Source organism: Haliotis asinina, chromosome 5, assembly GCF_037392515.1.
Source record: "Haliotis asinina isolate JCU_RB_2024 chromosome 5, JCU_Hal_asi_v2, whole genome shotgun sequence".
Classification (NCBI taxonomy): domain Eukaryota; kingdom Metazoa; phylum Mollusca; class Gastropoda; order Lepetellida; family Haliotidae; genus Haliotis; species Haliotis asinina.
The window spans coordinates 77,499,872-77,515,763 of record NC_090284.1 but is presented as its reverse complement, the minus strand read 5'-3'; the positions used below and the strand labels follow the sequence as shown (position 1 = coordinate 77,515,763).

Genomic DNA, 15,892 nt, shown 5'->3' with positions numbered 1-15,892 from the left:
GGCGATGCACCACTCCCATCACTACGTACCACCCACATGCAATGTATCAACCACCTGGCGATGCGCCAATCCCATCACTACGTACCACCCACATGCAATGTATCAACCACCTGGCGATGCGCCACTCCCATCACGATGTACCACCCACATGCAATGTATCAACCACCTGGCGATGCACCACTCCCATCACTACGTACCACCCACATGCAATGTATCAACCACCTGGCGATGCACCAATCCCATCACTACGTACCACCCACATGCAATGTATCAACCACCTGGCGATGCACCACTCCCATCACGACGTACCACCCACATGTAACGTATCAACCACCTGGCGATGCGCCAATCACATCACGATGTACCACCCATATGCATCGTATCAACCACCTGGCGATGCACCACTCCCATCACGATGTACCACTCACATGGAATGTATCAACCACCTGGCGATGCGCCAATCACATCACGATGTACCACCCACATGCAATGTATCAACCACCTGGCGATGCACCACTCCCATCACGACGTACCACCCACATGTAACGTATCAACCACCTGGCGATGCGCCAATCACATCACTACGTACCACCCACATGCAATGTATCAACCACCTGGCGATGCGCCAATCACATCACGATGTACCACTCACATGCAATGTATCAACCACCTGGCGATGCGCCAATCACATCACGATGTACCACCCACATGTAATGTATCAACCACCTGGCGATGCATCACTTCCATCACGACGTACCACCCACATGTAACGTATCACCACCTGGCGATGCACCACTCCCATCACGACGTACCACCCACATGTAACGTATCACCACCGGGCGATGCATCACTTCCATCACGACGTACCACCCACATGCAATGTATCAACCACCTGGCGATGCGCCACTCCCATCACGACGTACCACCCACATGTAACGTATCACCACCTGGCGATGCACCACTTCCATCATGATGTACCACCCACATGCAATGTATCACCACCTGGCGATGCACCACTCCCATCACGACGTACCACCCACTTGTAATGTATCAACCACCTGGCGATGCGCCAATCACATCACGATGTACCACCCACATTCAATGTATCAACCACCTGGCGATGCGTCACTACCATCACGATGTACCACTGGCATGCAATGTGTCAACCACCTGGCGATGCGCCAATCACATCACGATGTACCACCCACATGCAATGTATCAACCACCTGGCGATGCACCACTCCCATCACGATGTACCACCCACATGCAATGTATCACCACCTGGCGATGCACCACTCCCATCACGATGTACCACCCACATGCAATGTATCACCACCTGGCGATGCACCACTCCCATCACGATGTACCACCCACATTCAATGTATCAACCACCTGGCGATGCACCACTCCCATCACGACGTACCACCCACATGTAATGTATCAACCACCTGGTGATGCACCACTCCCATCACGATGTACCACTGGCATGCAATGTATCAACCACCTGGCGATGCACCACTCCCATCACGACGTACCACCCACATGTAATGTATCAACCACCTGGCGATGCGCCAATCACATCACGATGTACCACCCACATGTAATGTATCAACCACCTGGTGATGCACCACTCCCATCACGATGTACCACTGGCATGCAATGTATCAACCACCTGGCGATGCACCACTCCCATCACGACGTACCACCCACATGTAATGTATCAACCACCTGGCGATGCGCCAATCACATCACGATGTACCACCCACATGCAATGTGTCAACCACCTGGCGATGCACCACTCCCATCACGATGTACCACTCACATGCAATGTATCAACCACCTGGCGATGCGTCACTACCATGACGATGTACCATTCACATGCAATGTATCAACCACCTGGCTATGTGCCCCTCCCCTGACGTTGTACCACTCACATGCAATGCATCAACCACCTGGTAATGTACCGCTCCCATCACGACGTAACACCCACATGCAATGTGTCAACCACCTACCAATCACGATGTACCACCCACTTGTAATGTGTCAACCACCTGATGATGTGCCTCTCCAATCACGATGTACCACCCACATGCATTGTATCAACCACATGGCGATGCACCACTCCCATGACGATGTACCACTCACATGCAATGTATCAACCACCTGGCGATGCGCCACTCCAGTCACGATGTACCATTCACATGCAATGTATCAACCACCTGATGATGTGCCTCTCCAATCACGATGTACCGTCCACATGCAATGTATCAACCACCTGGTGATGTGCCTCTCCAATCACGATGTACCGCTCACATGCAATGTATCAACCACCTGGCGATGCGCCACTACCATCACGATGTACCATTCACATGCAATGTATCAACCACCTGGCTATGTGCCCCTCCCCTGACGTTGTACCACTCACATGCAATCTATCAACCACCTGGTAATGTACCGCTCCCATCACGATATACCACCCACATGCAATGTGTCAACCACCTACCAATCACGATGTACCACCCACATGTAATGTATCAACCACCTGATGATGTGCCTCTCCAATCACGATGTACCACCCACATGCAATGTATCAACCACCTGGTGATGCACCACTCCCATCACGATGTACCGTCCACATGAAATGTATCAACCACCTGGTGATGTGCCTCTCCAATCATGATGTACCACTGGCAAGCAATGTGTCAACCACCTGATGATGTGCCTCTCCAATCACAATGTACCACCCACATGTAATGTATCAACCACCTGGCGATGTACCGCTCCCATCACGATGTACCACTCACATGGAATGTATCAACCACCTGGTGATGCACCACTCCTATCACGATGTACCACTGGCATGCAATGTGTCAACCACCTGATGATGTGCCTCTCCAATCACAATGTACCACCCACATGTAATGTATCAACCACCTGGCGATGTACCGCTCCCATCACGATGTACCACTCACATGTAATGTATCAACCACCTGGCGATGTACCGCTCCCATTACGATGTACCACCCACATGCAATGTGTCAACCACCTACCAATCACGATGTACCACCCACATGTAACGAATCAACCACCTAATGATGTGCCTCTCCAATCACGATGTACCACTGACATTAGTTGTTTCAAAGGCGTTTAGAAGTTGGAGGAATCAAACTAAAAGTGCTTTATGGTTCAACTTCTTTATTATACAAGGCCACAACGTTTCGAGACAGATTCTAGTCTCTTCTTCAGGTGAAGTGAGGGTAAAACTAAAGGGTTGTAGTATATATACACATAACAGTAGACTGATTACAATGGGTAGGTAACAAGATATACAGGTTTCTATTAATTGATGTACAGGAAACAACTTATACGAGGTCATCAAGGAGATGCGGCAGTCTCAGCGCTCAACCGATTCAACAACTTGTTAATCAAGAAGACTCGAAATGACATTCCTTACATTCCTTCTGAGATGCCGGGATAACAAACTAGTCCCTAAAGGACTGCAACTGAAAACCTCCCTCCGACGGTCAACACCAGCTATTGTTAAGATCCTGCATGAAGCCAGCAGCAAGATACTGAAACACCAGATAAGCAACCTGAGGCAAGACAGGAGTCACCTTCACCAAGCCATACAGAATGGTAAGTCAACCCTTAAACACCAACTGGAGTCAGACATATATGAGAAGATTCAGATCACGGCCACCTCATCTAAGTCACTTCACGGCAAGATCAGAACCAACTACATCAAGAAATTCCAAGACCTACTCAACCATAATGTCAAAAACAGGAACAAAACACCTAGGAAAGACAGAGATGAATACCTGAACAAAACAGTAATAAACCTGAGCAGCAAACCCTTGACAACCTCACAGATCTCACTCCTATCCAAAGGACTAAGCTATGTGCCGACCAACCCACGTCCCAACCCAGATGTGTACATCAGCGACATAGTGAAAGGACTGCAACAACTGGCCCCTAATGGCAATGTGGACTACCTACGACACCAAATAGCTGACATCATCCGCAAGACTCCAAGCCAACAGAACAACCTGTCCAACAATGAGGGGAAAGCAATACAAGAACTCAGAAAGGACAACGGGATCACCATCACGGCTGCAGACAAAGGGAAAGCCACAGTTATCATGGACACTCCAGAATTCACTCAGCTAGTAGACAAGACCCTGGAAGACTCCACAACTTACAAACCTCTAAAGAAAGACCCTACAGCCAAACAAGAGAGACAGCTAAAGAAAACTCTGAAGACTCTCCATACCAACCGAGAAATCAGTGATTCCATATTCAACCACCTCAATCCCAACAACTCCCAACCGCCATATGCCCGTGCCACCGTCCAAATACATAAGAACCCTGCAAAGACTAGAATCCTTGTGTGCTCTAGTGGATCCGTCTACTACAACACGGCCCAACATCTATCCCGCATCCTAGTCCCACTGGGAAAAACTGGCAGCTCTTTGTGAAAGATTTGGCATCCCTCGTACAGCAACTGAGAAACACCAGTGACACAATAAAGTTAGTCAACTACGACGTGGTAGACCTATTTACCAATATACCCATCAAAGAAGCCATTCACATCCTATCTACTAGACTGGAAACATCTCTACCAGACCTAGACACCAAACTCACGGCCCAAAGCATCGTCGATCTCGTAAGTAAATGCTTCGAGACTTCATATTTCAACTGGAATGGCCAGCTCTACCAACAGATCCATGGATTGCCAATGGGATCCCCTCTATCACCACTACTGACAGAAATATACATGATTGCCTTTGAAGAAACTGGCCTGAAAACTGCACCATTCACCCCAAAGCACTGGTTCCGCAAAGCAGATGATGTCCTAGCCCTCCTGGACGACAACCAAGATCCAGAGGCCCTGCTGCAACACTTGAATTCACAACACCCAAGAATTCAGTTTACAATGGAAGAAGAGACACACCAATAGCTTCCTGGACATTCTTCTCCACCGACGCCAACAATCCATTGCCACCAGTGTTTACCGTAAACCAACACATACGGATCAGTATATTCATCACCAGTCCAACCATCATCCCCAGATCAAGAAAGGCATAGTAACTACCCTGGCGCGAAGAGCAAAAGCGGTCTGCAGCCCAGACAACCTCCACAGCGAATGAAAACACCTGAAATCAACCTTCCAAGACCTTAACGAGTACCCACCCTATCTAGTCAGCATAACCATCACAAAGCCCTGAAAGAAACTCCCAAGTCAACTAAACCAGAACCTTCCCCCATCAGAATTAACATACCATACCATGGCCAGATAAGTCATCGCATCAGCCGTCTCATAAAGAAAACAACAGGAATAGACGTCACCTTCCGTAGCGACACCAACCTGAAAACGCTACTATCAGCTAATGGACGTGGGCCAACAACACCTAAATGCAACAACCCAGCAGGATGCATCTACCAGATCCAATGCAGTTGTAAAGAGACATATATTGGTGAAACTGGTCCACCACTGGCCATCAGGTTAAAAGAACACAAAACATCAGTTCAAAATTTGGATCAGAAGTCTGCTGTACGTGAACACATCATGCACAACCCCAATCACAAGATTGTTTGGGACAACACCAGGACATTAGTTAAGAACGCCAGTGACTTAAAAAAACGGAAGCTCCTAGAAGCCATTGCAATCAAGCGGAACAATCCCTCAATCAACAGAGACGGAGGTGCTTACTTACCCAATGCATGGAACCACCTTATCCTCAGTGACTAATCTTTATCCAAACATCTTTACCTGGAACTCGTTAACCTAATCAACACAAGCCTGCACACCAATCAGTTGAAGCCTGCACATAAGTTGAAGCCTGTACATCTATCAATCGAAGCCTGTACATCAATTAATAGAAACCTGTATATCTTGTTACCCATTGTTATCAGTCTACTGTTATGTGCATATATACTACAACCCTTTAGTTTTACCCTCACTTCACCTGAAGAAGAGACTAGAATCTGTCTCGAAACGTTGTGGCCTTGTATAATAAAGAAGTTGAACCATAAAGCACTTTTAGTTTTTACCACTGGCATGCAATGTATCAACCACCTGTCGATGTGCCACTCCCATCACGGTGTACCGTCCACATGCAATGTGTCAACCACCTGGCGATGCGTCACTTCCCTGACGATGTACCACTGGCATGCAATGTATCAACCACCTACCAATCACGATGCGCCACCCACATGTAAAGTATCAACCACCTGGCGATGCATCACTCTCATCACGATGTAACACCCACATGTAATGCACCACTCACCTGCATCAGTGTTGTAAACCGAGCAGACAACCCGGAGTCAGCTGGAAACTCCCAGTCTATGTCAATACCGTCAAACCCATGTTGCCTCGAGAAAGCGATGGCGCTGTCGACGAATGTGTGGATGTTGTTGTCGCTCGTGACAACTCCGTTAAACTGCCACGACACTCCGAAACCTCCAATAGCTAGGATGACTTTTATGTCCGGGCTAGCTGTCTTTAAGCTCATAATCTCCCCGTACAGCGCTGAAGAACAGAAATCACTCACTCAGTGACGATCCGTGAAGGTCCGGGCTAGAACATTGGTCTTTACCCATGCTGGTCTTAACAGGCGACTGACGGGATCGAGTGGTCAGGCTCGCTGACTTGTTTGACACATGTCATCGGTTCCCAATTACGCAGATCAATGCTCATGCTAATGCTGTTGATCGCTGGATTGTCTGGTCAAGACTCAATTATTTACAGACCGCCGCCACATAGCCACTGAGCGCGGCGTAAAACTAAATACAATCACTCACCAACATTATCCTGTATTTGTGTTGGTCCACCCACGAACACAGACCACTAGTCGCGATATACAAAGATTCGACCACCTGCCCTGCCCCACCCACTGCACCACCATAGCTGATCGCCCCACCCAATGCATCACCAGGCCAGCTATTCTCGAAATGTTCGTAGCCCTGCGAACTTCTGAAGCCCATTCTTAACATATTGGCAACGATCAAAGTTAAGAATTCTTAGAGTTACGAACGCTTCGAGAATAAGGGCCTTGGACTGCCCCTCCCACCCATCTAATCACCAAGGCAGCCCGTCCCACCCACCGCACCACCACCACCACTACTACTACTACTACTACTACTACTACTACTACTACTACTGCTGCTGCTGCTGCTGCTGCTGCTTTTACCACTACTACTAGTAGTAGTACAGAGCTGACCTCAACCTACTTATGTCATTCCATTCGTGTGTTATGACGCTGAAGGTGGAGGTGTCGATCCTGGCGAAGGCGTATATTATGTGGGTGCATAACGTCGGGTCGATGTTAACGGGTTTGAACTTGGCGTTCCCCGTGCGGTACTGAGCCCAGCTGGTGAAGTAGCACAGTCGCTTCAGGTTACAAGTACCTATGACAGGAGAAAACAAGATCGTTACAATTAGAGAATAACGGGAAATAAGCCCGAATTGAACTAATGTTCATGGACATTAGTTTAACTTGAAGATCATATTATCAAGGACACATTCCCCGTAATCACTCGTGCAGAGTTGGTGATTCTATTTATGACAAATAATGTAATATAAAATAAAGAATCACGGAACAAAAACTACATGAAGACAGGACTTGAGACATCAAACAGATAAGTGACGGTGTAGCGTTGAATTTGTTAAATTCAGCGGTTAAAACTTGGGGAATCTAACAGGCCACCATCCCACGAATACATCTAGAAAACGTTATGTGTCACGAAGTCAATAAGCTTGAAGATTAAGCAACATTTTGTTCTGTGGAAGGCGTGTTACAGTTACGCCGTTGGTCCCAGTATAGTACGTCAGTAGAGTACGTCAGTAAAGTACGTCAGTAGTGTACGTCAGTCAAGTACGTCAGTAGAGTACGTCAGTAACATAAGGCAGCAATCCAGTCGGAATTCGAATCATGAGGAATACGCCTCTTTGGGGCAAATGGTCGACTGACAGAGAAGTCATTCGAGATGTTCAAGTGGAATACACCCCCATAAATTAGGCCTGAGAATAGTGTATGTACAGAATGAAGATTTTCGGCATGAAACAAAGACTGTAACGTCATGGCGGCAGTCTGAGGTAGAGGATGAGTGGGCAGAGTTACTAGGGTTTCACAAAACTTTGTTTTGTATGCGTGTCCGTATGGGTAATAACATGATTAAGTCAGCTGAGTAACGTACTATAGGTGTCTGCGTTCTGCATTCGCTGTAGTCAGTACTCCACTATGTCAGGTGTGTGTTTAGACATATCAGCTAAACACAGTTCTATACACAGCATCACAAATCGGTTTTGGTACGTATAATTGTCAGATTTCCACAAATAACATGCACAGACAGGTTAAACATAACACGGGTATGGGCCGGAGAGGAGGAGGAGAGGCGGTCGGACGTTAAATGACGTCACTACACGTACCTGCTGCTAGAGAGAGCGTGGCCCACAAGGTCAGGACAACTTTGTACAACATTCTGTAGACGGCTGAAACTCGATGAATTAACAAAATGTGGGAACATGTGTTATTCTGAAGGGAACATAATTCTGTTAACAATAGGTTAAACCTTGCATTGCAATTTTTGAGTAAAAATGCCTGGACAATCCAGCGTCTTAACGCAAAACCTAAAAATCGCTCTGTAACGGAAATATTTCCAAAAGTACGAAAGTTTTACTTCAGCATTTCTGTGAAATCCAGTATTTTGATAACCCGTAGTAACAGTAGTCAATATATTGTAAAATGTTCATTGTATGGATAGAGAATGATAAATAAAACATTTTAAGTCTTTGAATGTCATTTAGAAGTGAAAATACATAAGAATGAAGATTTTTATGGATATCAACTTCTTTATGAGAGAACACAACGTTTCGGAGTTAATGCTTACTCCTTCATCAGGTGATTGAGAAAGGGATACAGAGGTGTATTTATATGTACAGGTAAAACAATAACAAAGTAACAAGTGGAATGAGTTAACGAAAGCTAGTATAAACAAGCACTGATAGGAAGCCGATAGTTAAGATAACAATGATGGAAGCCAATGGTAATGCATTACAGTTGATTGGATATGTTTACATAACATGATTGGGGATAAGGATGGAAGCCAATGGTGATACATTACGCATGGTAGGATGATGTACATAACACACGATAGGGGGTGAGCATGTTTACATGAGGGTTGGTGATGTACAAACACAAGTATGTACTCGGGTAGATAGGCTATACATGAATTACATAGATAGAATGTACACAGGTAGATGAGATTAATTTATCAATAAGTCCCAGGCACTTGGTAGGTACACTCCTTGGTCGCGGTTGATGGCTGGTTTCTGTCTCCGGATCTCGATGGCCTCTTGCCTCTTGCAGTACATACTTGTGTTTGTACATCACCAACCCTCATGTAAACATGCTCACCCCCTATCGTGTGTTATGTACATCATCCTATCATGCGTACTGTAATGCATTACCATTGGCTTCCATCATTGTTATCTTAACTATCGGCTTCCTATCAGTGCTTGTTTATACTAGCTTTCGTTAACTCATTCCACTTGTTACTTTGTTATTGTTTTACCTGTACATATAAATACACCTCTGTATCCCTTTCTCAATCACCTGATGAAGGAGTAAGCATTAACTCCGAAACGTTGTGTTCTCTCATAAAGAAGTTGATATCCATAAAAATCTTCATTCTTATAAAACATTTTATTTTAAAAAGAATTTTGCACTTATTGACGTTTGAACTAAATAGGCCTTGTTGAGCATTGCACACAACAGACTCGAATTCACATTCTGAGACATATGACTAGCCTATAAACAGCGTCATGAGATTAGGTATGGCAGTAACTAGATCATACCGTATCGGGCACAAGAAGGTATACACTCGAAATTTGTACTTGACAAAAGTAAATATTTACCTATATAGAACCTTATTTGGGTTTCTGTGATACCAGAAAATAGTACGACAGCATCGGAAACAAATCATGTATGTATCATTTACACAACCTGAATCTATTCGTCGAGAACAATGAGCTCAAACCACATTTCATTTCCCTGACGTAGTTCCAACTGATGCCAACTAAATGTGCACGAACAGATATCACAGTCATAAGAAGGTTTTGGTTATTGCATAGAACGACGACTGCAGATTACTCACTTGATAACAGTGTATGAATATACACGTCGCTGTATGAAGTAATCAAGAAGAATAATGTTATATTTCGTTAATGACTCACCAACTTGTCGAATGCCGTTTTAACAATTCCTGGTGTCAATGGACAATGTAGCACTAAACTCACAGGCGCAGCACCGTGGGTATCCAGTTGCTCATTTCATTTTGCTTATATACCCGAATACACTGATCTACCCGAGGCATACACCCTTATCTCTCGCAGGGTATATAGCTGGTCCACTTCTCCCCCGGGGCAGTTGGTCATCCCCCGGACCCATCCCCGAGGATGTTAGACTGACCACACACGGCAGTTGAGGTGCTTGTTATCTACTTGCGATCATTGAGTTGTCACATGTTACAGCATGTATATCATGCCCTGCCCCGTCACAAACAATGCAAACAGGAGATAACACATCAGTAACTTCTCATGACAATGACAGACACATGTCCTACCTTATCACTCACATTAATGTGTAATCTTTTATAAAGTTCATGCTGTTAATAGATTTGTTTTATCTTTCTTATCTTTCATTTTCACCTGCAGTTTCAGTTGACTGAAGTCAAAGTGATTGATCGTAATTCACAACTATTCTAGATGCCATAGGTGTGGCAGTGTTGTGTGCACGTATGTAGTTTTCATGGTTGCATTCCTAATCCTGCAAAGTAGTAGTTTATTAACTTGTATACCTTAATTACTTAGTTCCATCTTAGGCATCATTTGCCTACCTTGCCATATATATATACATTATATAACCACTTTATATATATATATGTGTGTGTGTGTGTGTATGTGTGTGTATCTGAGAGTATATATATATATATATATATATCAATGTATTTACAGCGTGTTGAGTTATATGATGGACTGAAGAGGAGAAAATGATATTCATCTTTCATTTCCTTTAAATTACAAATTGTACATAATGAATGAATGAATGAGTGAATGAGTGACTGTGCATGCGTGCTTGCGTGCGTTTCTTTATCTAAAACAGAAAGATTTTCAGGGAAATCTTGATCCGAAGATTCCTTTTCAACGTACATTGCAGAAAAGTAGTCAAACCATTTCTCAGTACTAATATTACACACAGTGCGGGGAGTATCCCGAAGCTTCTTAAAACTACGCCAAACGTGCGTTAAATCCTTGTTTAGCATATCGTTCAGAGACTGTGAGATTTTATGCATGTAATCATTCTGTTTCTTTCTTATCATAGATTTATATCTGTTTGTTGTGGCTCTATATGATGTAAAATTTTCTCTCGACTTGTTACTACGTAGTCTGCGTAATGCCTGACTCTCCTCCCGCCTACCCCGCCTGCAATCCCCATCAAACCATTTCCCTCTAAGTCGCCTGCCAGAACTACCTCTGCTGAACTCAACCTGGAAACATTTTGCCGCTTTGTTTATAGTACTTGAGAATAAGTCTATAGATTCCTTTGTGTTTTCTGCATATTTGATTGCACTGGTACTGTCATCTGAACCCAAGTTCGTTACAAATATTTCTTTCTTATCAATATCCCAGACGTGCTTGTTGAATGTTGAACTACTTTCATCCTTGCATACATTTGCATTATAGACACATAATTAAGGTAAGTGGCTTGATTCTGATCTATTCACAACATTAAAATGAAGTACCCGGTCACTCACATCTAAACATATCAGACAGTAATCTATCAGACTCGCACCCGTATTGCCGAAGAAGGTCATTGTGCCTACATGTGTATCATTTCTATGGCGATCATTAACAATATGTAAGCCAAACACGGAGTAGAGGTCTATTAATCATTTACCGAATGTGTTAACATACATATCCTCGCTTTCTCTGATAGCAACTGTTTTGACAACGTCAACATCTCTCCTTAAACTTACATCAAAATCAGGAATACTTTCCTGTAGATCGCCCGATCTTGCATTAAAATCACCACCAATGAATATAACTGGATCAGATGTCAAACAATCTAGCTGTTCTACAATTAGATGCTCTAGCTGTATGACTCCATTACGCTCAGCCGCATTGTCATAATATTTAGACCCGTGAAGGTCCCGGGGTAGAATAGGCCTTTAGCAACCCATACTTGCCATAAAAGGCGACTCAGCTTGTCGTAAGAGGCGACTTAGGGGATCGGGTGGTCATTTGATCGGTTCCCAATTGCGCAGATCGATGCTCATGTTGTTGATCACTGGATTGTCTGGTCCAGACTCGATTATTTACAGACCGCCGCCATATAGCTGCAATATTGCTGAGTGCGGCGTAAAACTAAACTCACTCACTCATAATATTTAGAATATTGGGTGGGGTGGGGTATATACACACAACCACATAGGATATCATTTCCATGGTCAAATATTTCATGATTAAATTTAAGGAATATACCAGTGTGTGACATATTTAGAAGTGTTACAAATCTATCAATGTAGTTTCTAACTAAAACCGCAATGCCACCTGCATACCGGCCTTTCTGGTTGCCTGATGACAGTTTATCAGCATTCTTACAATATATAGAGAAATCTGCAAAATATGTTGATAAGTCAAATCGGTACCGATGAAGCCATGTTTCTGTTAGTCCTATTACATCATAAGATTTCACATAATCCATAAAGTCATTGTCCTCAAGTTTGTTCAGAAGACCTTCAATGTTCCAAAATCCAAAAGTTAAGTAAGGGATTTTACGCCTCTTTATTGTGACCCGGCCACATTCCTATTTACGAGTTTTGTCTCTACCCGTAGAGTTGCTTCTAGTCCCTCTCTGATTCCGTCTGTGTGCCCTCAGTATAGTACGTGAAGATGAAGCTTCTGGTTCCGACTCGTCTGTACTCACGTTAAACCTGGCGCCCAGGGGATCCTCGTCATCTATTTCCGTAATGCCATAGAATATAATATTGTCCCGTCTGCTCTGTGCTTCGAGTTTGTCGAGGTCATCCTCTAGTGGTGATGCCGATTCCATATCATCCTCTCTCTGCCTCACTCTGGTCTCTATGTCCCCATGATGGGCTGACAGAGATATGATGTCTAGTTTCATGATGTTTTGTTCCTCTGTAAGTCTTTTAACGTCATCATGAATAGACTGCACATCTCTCCGCAAGTCTGTTATTTCTTTCTTAACATCCTTCACTTCCTTCATGACATCCTCTAGTGTTACAGGACCCGAATTACTCTCGACATCTCCTGCTAACAACAACATCCGTTTGTTTATGTTTACACCGTTGTCAGGTATCAGGTTACAGATATCGGTCACTGTTACACCTGTCATGCCGCACGTGGGTTTCATGAGTGGATATGCAGAGCTATATTTTGTGCAAAATGTGTTCTCGCCTCTATAGACAACATCCATAGCTTTCTGTTTGCACACAATTGTACTTACATAGAATGCTTCCAAAATTGTAATGAAGAACACGCCGCAGATCACTAGCCTGTAAACAAGCTCCATCGAAGATGTCCACGTCGTTTCCGGCGTGTATGTCTCCATCGTGTCGATTTGTTTATGTCCTCGTGAATGTTTAAAGCACCCAATTCTGTTTCTCCATACCCCAATAGAGACTCCCATTGCTGTAATGAGGTGAAATCAAAGTTTGGAGGACTACACAATCACTCAAATTCAGATTATCTCATTTTCAGTGGCCGTGTCCTGGACATGTATTTCCATTACATGATCAGGTAACGCTAAGCAATGCTGGGTCCGGAAAGTCCTTGAATGAGTGACCGTGTTGTGAGCTTGACTTCCGAAGGTTTCTATGACTTCAGTGCTGACCGACAAGGAAGTACATATAATGCACGTGGTCCTACCTCAGGAAAGTGAGTTTGTTCAAAATTGCCTCTGTTCACAAAGCAGAAAATGGATACTGCTTGACAAGTATTAGATGAGCCAGCGCAGTAAATACGCTTGTGACAACAGGCGGGGCAAGTAATCTGGTCGAATACACTTGGTTGCTACAGGTAGATTGACGATTAAGCATATGCAATACATGCTGACCGTGGCGTGAAATTAATACTGCTACTGTTTAACACGTGTGATTAGGTCAGCAAGACAACACCACGACACGAGTCAGTTTTCGATTGTTTGCAGATTTCAATTAGATTAACATGTCCAAGTTAAGGAAACATGGGCAAATTGTTCCTTCTCAGGCAAGGGAGTTATCCTACTATGTTATCATTTACATGGAAAAGACATGTGCATCGACAGCAGACGCTATTTCAAGAAGTAGCCTTGCTACTGGTCATTCCAAGGCAACTTTACGCTTTAAAACGGAAGGTGATAGGGAGGCGAGTAAGCCTACTTTGATTAGTCCCACCAAGTTGCGCAAACCCAAAACTTTCAAGCACAAACTTGATGATTTTGACCGTTGTGCAGTCCGTCAATTTTTACATGGAGTACAAAAGCAACTTCCTACTCTAGACATCATATATGATATGACAAGAAGCCAACTTCACTGCAAGGGTTCACAGGAAAGTTTTCGAAAAATTCTGAAAGACATGGGGTTTAGGTGGCGAAAAACGCAGTCTAATCGTAAGGTTTTAATGGAACGAAAAAGCGTTTGCAATACTTGAGTACAATAGAAAAATACCGCGATGAAAATGGTGCAATCATCTATATTAATGAAACATGGCTGCATGCACACCACATTGTCTAAACAACTTAATGGTGAGGTTGTAATAAATGGGGTTCAGCCTCCGTCTGGCACCGGACCTTGGCTTATTGTGATTCATGCAGGGTCTGAAAATGGTTTTGTACCAACTGCTTTAATTGTATTGATTTAAAGCTCAAATCAGCAGATTATCATGACGAGATGAATTTTGATACTTTTTCCAAATGGCTGCAGGAAAACTTCATCCAAAACATTCCATCATGCACCCTTCATTGTTATGGATAATCCGCCATACCACAGCAAGCAAGTGGACAAGTGTCCAACAACGGATAGCAAAAAAGATGATATAAAAGCTTGATTACAAAGGCACAATATTGCATTTGATGCTGAAATGTTCAAAGCCGAATTGCTGTTTCTGCCGATTCTGCAATATATTGGGTCATCTAGAGTTAGCTCCCTTTGAATTATCTGCCGTTGATTTCCGTAGCAACAATATGTGCTCAGCTTTTATGTCACATCTAACAGGTGGAAATGGCTTTATACGTGGCTCCAAAAGTGCCAAAATACACACTCTACCAAATACTTTGTTTGGTGCGTTTTAGTTATTTCATATGTGACGCTTTGGAGAAATAGGGGGACTAAAGTGGACCAATCCTTTAAGCAAAGCAAGATTTAAGGAAGCCAACCTCTTGTTGTGAATAACGGAGTGTATGCTTGGTCCTTCATCAACGTCATGTAGGAGCAAGCGTACTCTCCCAAGCATCGTGCTATTCACCAAAAAAGAAAGAAATTGACTTCCATAAATCCTGATTTTCTTTCCTACATTCCACTTCAGAGATTTCACCAATATTGTATTTGGACTTATTACTATAGACTCTGGTTCTGGGTGACTATTGTTTGTTTTATGATGGGGCAAATGTCATAGTGTTATCATAAAGGCAAAAGTCTTGTACATTTTATACACTATGATGACACCGTAGTTAAGGATCTTGTTATTGGATGTCACATGAGATAATATAAATAAAGCTCAAGAAGTTGACCGAAATCACGTTATTTTTTTTATTTTGCAATTGTTCATGTCAGCATATGTGTACATTGGAGATGAATGTGCATGAATCTCTGAAATACAGTCACAAAAGTT

General features: G+C 43.6%; 1 protein-coding gene across 1 annotated transcript in view; it reads right to left on the bottom strand.

The window, feature by feature from the left end:
- LOC137284045 (probable chitinase 10) overlaps positions 1 to 10,498 on the bottom strand; it is a 40,767-nt gene extending 30,269 nt beyond the window's left edge. The window contains exons 1-4 of the mRNA XM_067815703.1: positions 10,235 to 10,498; positions 8,429 to 8,491; positions 7,231 to 7,407; positions 6,288 to 6,529 (exon numbers count right to left, since the gene is read on the bottom strand). Coding sequence (XP_067671804.1) covers positions 6,288 to 6,529; positions 7,231 to 7,407; positions 8,429 to 8,480 — 471 coding nt within the window. The 5' untranslated portion in view covers positions 8,481 to 8,491; positions 10,235 to 10,498. The remainder of the gene's footprint in view (positions 1 to 6,287; positions 6,530 to 7,230; positions 7,408 to 8,428; positions 8,492 to 10,234) is intronic.
- Between the last annotated feature and the right edge of the window lie 5,394 nt (positions 10,499 to 15,892).